This window comes from Castanea sativa, chromosome 1 (assembly GCF_040712315.1).
Source record: "Castanea sativa cultivar Marrone di Chiusa Pesio chromosome 1, ASM4071231v1".
Taxonomy (NCBI): Eukaryota; Viridiplantae; Streptophyta; class Magnoliopsida; order Fagales; family Fagaceae; genus Castanea; species Castanea sativa.
The window spans coordinates 9,630,994-9,639,923 of NC_134013.1; the positions used below are offsets into that span (position 1 = coordinate 9,630,994).

Sequence of the window (8,930 nt, forward strand, 5' to 3'; positions counted from 1 at the left end):
GTCTCTCATCCATTTCAAACCAAATAAAAAGAAAATCTAGTTTCTTTCCACTTTCCCACTTCTTTTCTCTCCTCTTCATGATCACTCTTCTTCGTCTTCGTCTCCATTTCCCCTCTCTGTGGAAGGGTGACACCCAGTTGCCCACGTAGACATCTTAAAGGAGTAAAATCTTCAATTAACCACAATAAACTGCTATTAGGCACTTTAATCCTAGTTGATAATACAAATGGACAATTGAGAGTGCTTACTAACCCCCCCCCCCCCCCCTCCCCCTCTCTTCCTCTTTTTTTTCTCTTCTTTTCCCTCTTTCTTCTAGAAGGTTTAAGTTGTATCAAATCACATAATTCAATGAGTTCACACCTCCCCCTTTATAAGTTTTAGGAGGAGGAAAGGCCGTGGATTCAAGAAATCAAGACTCATTGAATGCGTGTATAACTTATCCAAAAAAAAAAAAAAAACTCATATATCCACTGTTAACCAAGGACAATCATAGCAAAGAAAAAGGAGTCAAGGCACTGAAACCCCGAAATTCTGAGGCTGGTGCACTAGTCACTAAAGTTCACTAAATTTATATACAAGAGCTCAGCAAATATAATAGAAGATAAAAGGTACTAGTGAAACATCATCATCAAATAAATAGATAACGCACTGCAACCAAACATCCCATAGAGCTGCTTGCCTAACAGTGAAGCACAGCCCGACAATACGCTGGTGACACAGAATAGCCCATAAGCTTGGGAAACAGCAACAGAATATTATAAAGAAACCAAGAGCACATGCTCAAAAAGTACATTTGCATTAGAGTTCGTATTTACATATATTCACAAGCTTGCTATATATATATAGGTAGATGGGAGGAGAGTCATCAATGATATGTGGCCGATCTCATCCACTTTGAACAATGTTTTTATGTACAGTTTAAATTGTCCAAGAGCTGAAAAAGAAAATGAAAAACTTGTCACTTAACTATGTCAGTTGCATTAACATTTTTTGTTTTGTGTGTGTGGGGGGGGGGGGGGGGAGTGGAATTGCAAGTGATTAAACAAGGTTTTCCCTCTTTTTTTGGTTGTGGGGAGGGAGGGTGTGTCAGAGAGAGAGAGTAATGATCCTGCAATCATAGCAAAAAATTCTTCAATTGAATTGGGAGTAACAATGAGCTCCATACCTGTTATTTATATTCCTTTTAGCCCGGAGTTGACTGAGTTTGTCCCTCCACTGAGCTGTAAGTAGAGCATCAAAAAACATGAGAATTCCTACGCTCTAACATGGAGGAAATATCAACCATTTTGTTCTCTTTTACTATTATTATTATTTTTGTGGAAGGGAGGGGATGCAAAGGTGCTAGCATTCCATTTTATTATGGTTCATTAGGGATACTCAGGTTATTTTCAAAAAACCAAAACAACCAGACCGCCCATGATGGGATCCATAGTAGCATCAATGCATCATTCTTATAAAGCATTAACATCTTGTTATTATTTGATTTTCCATAATGACCCCAGTTACAAAATGGATGGTGCCTTGAAATGATTAAAGAGAAAATCACTATCTTCATTTAAAAAATAATAATCAGAGGATAAAATAACTGAATATTTTCATTAATTGAAGAATACCATGCACAATATGACCAGTTCCCTTCCAAGTGATGACGCCTAATGGTCAGAGAATCAAGTTCTTACAAACAAGACTCATGGCATGATGGCCCTGAACCCACTTACTAGCAGAAAGCATAATGTCATATCAATATCTAAGGCTATTGTTCAAAATTGCAGTAAATTGCCATTTGTGAATTCAATATCATCTACTTTGCATTTTTTATCAACCTTTAAAAATAATGTTGAAATTCTAAGAAGAGGACAAAAGTATACCAGCATCCCTATAGCGTTCTTCAACAGCAGCAATCAGCATGTTGCGCACAAGATTAAACTCCTTTGTTTCAATGCACGGTTGACCAGTTGGCCTGAAACCAAAACATCTTCATAAGCACCTCTCTTTCACCAAATACAGGGTCATAATATAAATAGATAGCCACTACTTTCAAATTTCTCATTTATCAACTTCCAGAATCTACAGCCAACAGAGTGGGTCAATGTGAACCTCTTAAGCCACAGCAAACAATTGTAATAGATAACAGATAACAGTCAAATTATCAGATTGTAGAAAAGTCAGGTTCACTGGATGGAAAGATGCACATAATTTTTATAATAGAAAAACTTATCTATTCAAACAAAACACCCAGATTACAACTTGTGGGGACATACAACACATTAATTTGCTCCTAGTGAAGGAAACTAAGTGGAAAAAAAAGAAGGCTCCAGTGATCACAGGAGTTACCGATCCATTTCAGTAAATAGTAAGCCATCTGAAGCAGGGGTTTGTGTAAACAGCTTCCCAGATTCAATAACTCTCATTCCATCACTATATGCCAAGTACTTGTTCACTTGAATTGGCACCTGCCCATGAAACACAAATGGTCAGTTGATCAGTAATTTAATAATAAGCATTTAAAGCCTTCATATTTCAAAGTATGCAATATAGCAAATTTCTAAAGCTTACAAAAGTCAATCTTAGAGAATACCATATCTACAATACCTTGTGTCAGCAGTAGGCCTACCACCACCATTCATACTTTACATTAAAAGGATGAACTACATAATTAGCATTTGTCTATTGCATTTCATGGCATCAAAAGGAGTTCCCATACTAAGGAAATCAAAAAGGCGTCCTGTGAAGACTATAATTTTATTACTTCTGAAAGAAACAAACAAACTGCAATAATTTTTTTATATTTATTTATAATAAAATAAATTTTTAAAAAAAGAAAGCAAAATCGAATAATCAGAACACCAAAGATATTAAATAGCATATTCAAATGCATGTCTAACACAGCATTATGCATTATTGAATCTGATATAGCAAGAGTGAATAGACAATCAGGCATTACATATAACATATTAAGCACAAGGCACCAGATATATAGGTAAATTTATAAATATCCAATATAAAGAACTACCTAAATCTTGGCTAGACAAGTATAAGGACTTCACCCTTCATGCATATTAATAAGATTCCAGATACAATGACCACCACGACCTTGTTCAGAAATGCAAAGCACACAATTGTAAGCTCCACATTCAGCCCAATTTGAAGTAGCCAAATTACTATCCATTCACTATCCTTTCCTCCTACCCTCAATCTTAAGCAGGTTCCAAGACAAGCAATGCAATTCATCATACCAACTAAATGAGTATCAATATCTCCAGCTTCATACATTTAATTCCATGTATCAAAAAATGGCTATCATAATAGCCAGGGCACAAGCAAAGATAATCATGGTCATGCTTGGTTGAAATGTGACATTCTTATCCTCTAGCACTAATTAAATTGATCAGGCTTATCATCCATCTTCCCTGTCATAGCAAACCTTAATCTATCCACATTCAAGTTTCTGTTGATATTACCTTTATAATGTTTATAAGAACCACTTTATGCCATTGTAAATCCCTTTTAAGATAATGGTGAGTTCCATGACAGAAAACCATATCAAAAAGGTTCATGAACAACACACATAGAGTACCTTGCATCTTACTGCAATGTTGATGGCATCTGAAGGTCGAAGGTCAAAACTGACACACTCCGTCTCATTACCCACCTGTCATGACATTGAACAGTCCAACCCGTCACAACAATGTATGGTTGTACATTTTCACACATTCCACCACACCCCCCCCCCCCCTCCCACCCAAAAAGAAAAAAGAAAAAAGAAAAAAAGATAAAGATAAAGATAAAGGAGAACTAAAGTACAAGGGTATAGATTATATGCCTTGGTGAGGTATAACTGAGCAAAATATGCTTCATGCACTCTCTTAGTAACTCTAACAATTCTGACCTGCATTAACAGAAAATAAGTATCATATTCAAAATCATGAAGAAAGCACGTTCAAGTGGCACAATCTGATTGTAAGAGAGGAATAAACAGACAAACATACTTCATAGCCCATCTTATCAATCATCTCCTTAACCACTTGATAGAGAGTGGGTCTAGCCTGACAAAAATAACCACATAGTAATCTTCAGCAAAGCTATTGGACATAAAACCAAGTTTTCCTTAGTCAGATTTTGATAGTGAAATATCCCACGTATAAAAATTCTAATTCAATAAGGAAAGGAGAAGGAGTAGGGAGAATTGATGCGTACAATTGGAACATTGCGCACTGCTGCCATGAGCAAAACACTTGGCATTTCCACTGAAAATAAAGGCAAACACAAATTTCAAAATGACAGAAATTAATGCAATATCTGATATATACTTTAGAAATGAAGATCTTCTAGAAAGAATCAGAAACAAGAATTTTGTTTTTGGGACAAGAAATGGAGGAGAGAATCGGAAGCAAGATATACATACAAACAATTATGGGAAGAAGAAGGCCAGTCCCATCTTCCATTTTCAATACAATTGCAGGATGTGGAGCATAATCTGGCAGATGCCCACCCTGAGGGTTGTTGTGGACACATCTTAGATGCCTACCATCCCTCATTTTGATCATGAAACCATCTATTCCACTCTTCACCTCAACTATATCAAAAAGCAAATGGAAATATCAATTAATGAAAAGCTGATCATCACAGCATATGAAAATCTGTGGTAATATTATTAACAGGCAAGTGACCCATACTATCATTTTTCAATGGAATTTTTAGACCCAAAATCATCTCTGCTGAAATAAATTACTAGCATATATATATATGAGCAATAAGAAACAAAATGGGTCTCAAACAATCCACAATTATATGAGAATTACGCGCAAAGACATGAGCTAGCCACTGGCTTAACTTACCAGCTTCAATCACACTAGAGTTAACATAATCTTCATCATTTATGTTGAAGTTCTCTGCCATGCTTCCATTCCCATCGGACGGTGAGCTGTAACTACAATGCACTGTCTTGCATTTTTGCAAGTGTAATTGGTGAGGCAAAATCCCAACTTTAGTCTTGCTACATTTGATCCCTTTCAATCCCCAGAATTCACTTCTAAGAAGCCTAGCCTTCATGAAAGGTCCAATAGTTGGCAGGGTGTAAAATCCCACTTGTTTTACACGAACAGAGGGACAAATCACTGGTCCTTGCAGAGACCCCATATTTCAATACCTACTAAACATTTGAAGGGTTCAAAACAAATGTTATGAAAGACAAAGAAATAGGAATATAAACATAAAGAACCAGCTCAATGAATTAAAGTTCACAGCTTTAACATATAAAAGGGATTCTCTTACAAACATATATTAAATTTTAATTTTAGATTTTTCATGATTTCGAATTTTTATGGGACCCCCCAAAAAGAAAATCAACGAAACCAGCCAAATATACACTAGGCACCAACTGACTCATGTAGATCAGGTTGGGTTATTTAAGAATCTAATAAATAAACAACTTATAACATAAGGTTTCATATTATATTTTTCTTTTTTCTTTTTTCTTTTCAACTTTCTCGGGAACCAAACAGAGACAAACGTTTTGGAGTGGCAGCGTGTTTCTTTCTCTCTCTCTCTCTCTGTGGAATTTGCTTAGTTGTGAATTTCTATCAGTGAGTTAGAATAAAAAGAAATAGATCAAAACCCATAATCAATCACACCTGAGAGCCTAAGATCAACAACGATCAATACCTCTTAATCGCCGATCACAGCTACAAACAGAGACTTTTTTGCTTTGCTTTTCAGTTTCTCCCAAGATTTAAGAATTCCGGTAAATTGAAATTTCCTGGGAAAGTAAAATCCAAAGAAAACGAAAACGTAAGACGACCGGTACGTGAGAGTATTAATATGTACAAATTGTTAAAAGATCCGAATCGAGGAAAACCAGAAATCGGGAAGATTTAAGGTGGGAAGTGGTCGGATTTTTAGTGAGATGAGAAGAGAGCTTGTAGATGAAGAAAACTGTTTGTTGGGTTGAGATTAGAACTGACCAGACCGACAATATAAGGATTGGATAACAGAAATGAGAGACTTTCGATAAGATAAGAGGTTCTCTTGTAGAGAGAGTCTCAGATTATTAAAGACTTTCGAGTTCGAAGAGGTACAACATTAATCAATCATTTCTTTGTCCAATTACTGTTATGGCCCTATTGGTTCACTAATGGTATAACTATAGCTTTCTCTTTTTTATTTTTTATTTATTAAGCCTAATGTGGATTGAATTAAGGTTTGATTAAGGAAAAAAATGAAGTATTTGAAGTGATGATGACTATTCTAGAATGATTGTTCTTATTTGACCAAAACATCTATATCTCTTATTCCCTTAAAAAAAATTTTCTATATCTCTTAATTACAACTCACTTTGCTCGATAATCTTTGGGAACCATTAATATTTACACCTAATTAAGTATTTATGGAATTTAAAACTTCACTTCATCTTCCTTGTGTGTATGTTTGTTTCTAAAGGAAAAAGAGTATTTAGGGACTATGTCACACTACTTTGTGGAATCATGCATTCCTGTTAGTGACATTTCACAACCTATGAAAAAAAAAATTTGTAGAAATTAGTTAAGGTTTTTAGCAAAAAATGTTTATAAGGGAATGAAAACAAGGTATATGGATATTGAAATAAGATTTTCATTATATGATAAGAATGATAGGGGTAATTCTTATTTTAAAAAAAAAAAAAGGGAAAGGGAGTCATTTAAGATTGTTTGAGCAGGTGTAACTATGAATAATTAATGTACCAATGAATAAAAATTGTGTGATTTAAGTAAAGGGAATAAAAGGAGGTAGATGGATATTAAATAGTATACTTTTTGATAGAGTATGATAAAGTACCAACTCCGATATCGTCCATAGAGGTCGTTTGTGACAAGGCCAGCGAAGCAAGGACTATAAAAACCTCGTCAATGATTATCTCGTCCATGGAGGAAGAAGCTTGGACGAGATTCGTATGATCAGGGAAAAAAAACCACGACGTCTCGTCTTGGAGAGCCACAAACCTCGTCTTGAACAAAAGTCATCCATAAGAGGAACGACCTTTGTTACTAAGCGAGATATGCTCAACAGGAAGATCCTTGGACGAGACCTTTACACTTGTAAAATTTTCGAGTGTGTTATAACTCCTTATTACACGCATAACTTCCAGTAACCGTTCTGTGAGAAATATATAACTCCTAAGCAGTTGTAAAGTTATCTTTGAACACTCACACCTTCTCGAATCCAAGGGAGGTTACAAGTTTGATAACTGTCTTTAAGACACTATATAAACACCCATTTAGACAAAACAATGTACGTTTTTACATTGCTCAAAAATTTGGAACTCCAAAAATATAGATAGAAAACTAACTTTGCTATCGGAGGGTTCTTGGCCGGCGACCCCGGTCACTTTTGATCGCTTTTCTTTCTTTTTCAGGCCATCGAGAGAGCAAGTAGTCATTTCAAGTCCGAAACATTCAGCTTACTGATTTTCTTCACATTATCACTTTTGGGTATGAAAAAATGACCAATAAAAATACATATGATTTTGGATATGTAAAAATAAACAAACTGAGTCAAAGGTTTTGTACTAAATGATACGAATAATAGAAAACTACTTTGTAATCTTATGCATACACATAGATATATTTAAAAATAAACATAATTAGATACATATTAAAATTATTACTTAAATTGAATACTAATGATTATCATTTTTATGTTTTTGTTAACACTTACGCTCTGTTTGTTTCAATGGAAAACCTTATGTAAAGATAGTTTTCCTTATTTTCCAATGTTTGGTAGTATAAAAAAAATATGAGTCAAAGGAAAACTATCTTTGGTCAATATAAAAAGTATGGCTTATTTTTAGAGATTGTTTTCCATTAAATTTTTTTGGAAAACAACTCTATCTCACAGCAAGCTAAATAAGGGAAGATAAGAGGTTGTTTTTCAACTTATTTAAAGTTGCTACCAAATATTGGAAAATGAGATAGTTTTATAGAAAATGTTTTTTAGAAAATCACTCATTTTCTAGAAAACATCATTATTGAAACAAACAGAGCGTTAAAAAAATCTTGTGAGGGTATTATTTGGTAGAGTGTATGAATTTTTGTTCATTCTTAATTAAATTATTTTGGGAACAAAATATTCTCTTACTTCTTAACTTAATTTTTTTTTTTATATGGTAATGTTAGATGTATGTTCAACAAATCATACTGTAAACCAGGAACCAAATTTGATTACCACAAAAATCAGGGAACCACAAAATTGCATGACAATTTAATGATACCTAAAAATTGACACCAAAACAAAATCTTATTTATATAACCATTTCACATCACGCATTAAAATTAGCAATATTGTATACGGAAAGCATATAAATCATGTAAAAGTTATGAAGGCTTTCCTTGTTTATTTTCTTTCATTTTTTTTAGCCTTAAAAACCAATGATATTTTAGGTATTTTCTCCACAAAAAGAAGCCTAAAAAACCAATGATCTATTCTAGGTATTTTCTCATAAAAATAAAAAAATATGATCATTGAATCATAAATTTCAGTTAGTTTAACCAATAAAATTTTTTTTCCATTGTAAGATATATTTGGCGTTCGATCTTCTACTTACACCAAAATTTAATAGGTGTCTTAATTTAATAATAAAAATAATTATTAAGAACAAACTTTATAAGTTGAAGCTAGTTCAAAAAATAAAAAATCATCTTATCAAAAAAAATCATTGGGCGCCCATAAGTTCTGATCCACATATCTTAAAATGGACAAAACCATTTTGTAATAATGGTACTGTTTAGAATGGTAGATATGACTTTTCACACTAAAAGGATAATATAAATCTGACCCCAAAACAAAGTGCTTATGATGACATCATCACTGGCTATCTATCTGAGTCTGACAGAACAGTGTCGCCGGCGGCCAATGGTACCAAGATTCCCCGTATGAGCGACACGTGTGCAATTATT

General features: G+C 34.0%; 1 protein-coding gene across 5 annotated transcripts; it reads right to left on the reverse strand.

The window, feature by feature from the left end:
- Positions 1-609: 609 nt before the first annotated feature.
- Positions 610-6,083, reverse strand: LOC142614226 (bifunctional nuclease 1-like). 5 transcript variants are annotated; one of them, XM_075786811.1, is made up of 12 exons: positions 5,858-6,016; positions 5,665-5,758; positions 4,839-5,152; positions 4,406-4,576; positions 4,198-4,247; positions 3,990-4,046; positions 3,824-3,889; positions 3,578-3,652; positions 2,335-2,453; positions 1,869-1,960; positions 1,166-1,220; positions 610-934 (listed from the first exon to the last, which is right to left on the reverse strand). In XM_075786811.1, exons 3-12 carry the CDS (start codon positions 5,137-5,139, stop codon positions 919-921), a joined length of 1,002 nt encoding a protein of 333 aa, XP_075642926.1. In that variant the 5' UTR covers positions 5,140-5,152; positions 5,665-5,758; positions 5,858-6,016; the 3' UTR covers positions 610-918. The 5 variants fall into 5 exon arrangements, with proteins under 5 accessions (XP_075642926.1, XP_075642941.1, XP_075642934.1 ...); XM_075786826.1 differs by having other exon boundaries at positions 4,839-5,149; positions 5,858-5,998; XM_075786819.1 differs by having other exon boundaries at positions 5,964-5,982.
- Positions 6,084-8,930: the final 2,847 nt, after the last annotated feature.

Bases quoted from the DNA above. Each gene is read 5' to 3' on its own strand.
- LOC142614226 (XM_075786795.1), bottom strand. From the start codon at position 5,139: ATGGGGTCTCTGCAAGGACCAGTGATTTGTCCCTCTGTTCGTGTAAAA. The intron at 2,454-3,577 runs GTACTCTATGTG...TTTCATGGGCAG, and splicing joins ACATTGCAGTAAGATGCAAG to GTGCCAATTCAAGTGAACAA. The intron at 1,961-2,334 runs GTAACTCCTGTG...TTTTGGTTTCAG, and splicing joins CTATTTACTGAAATGGATCG to GCCAACTGGTCAACCGTGCA.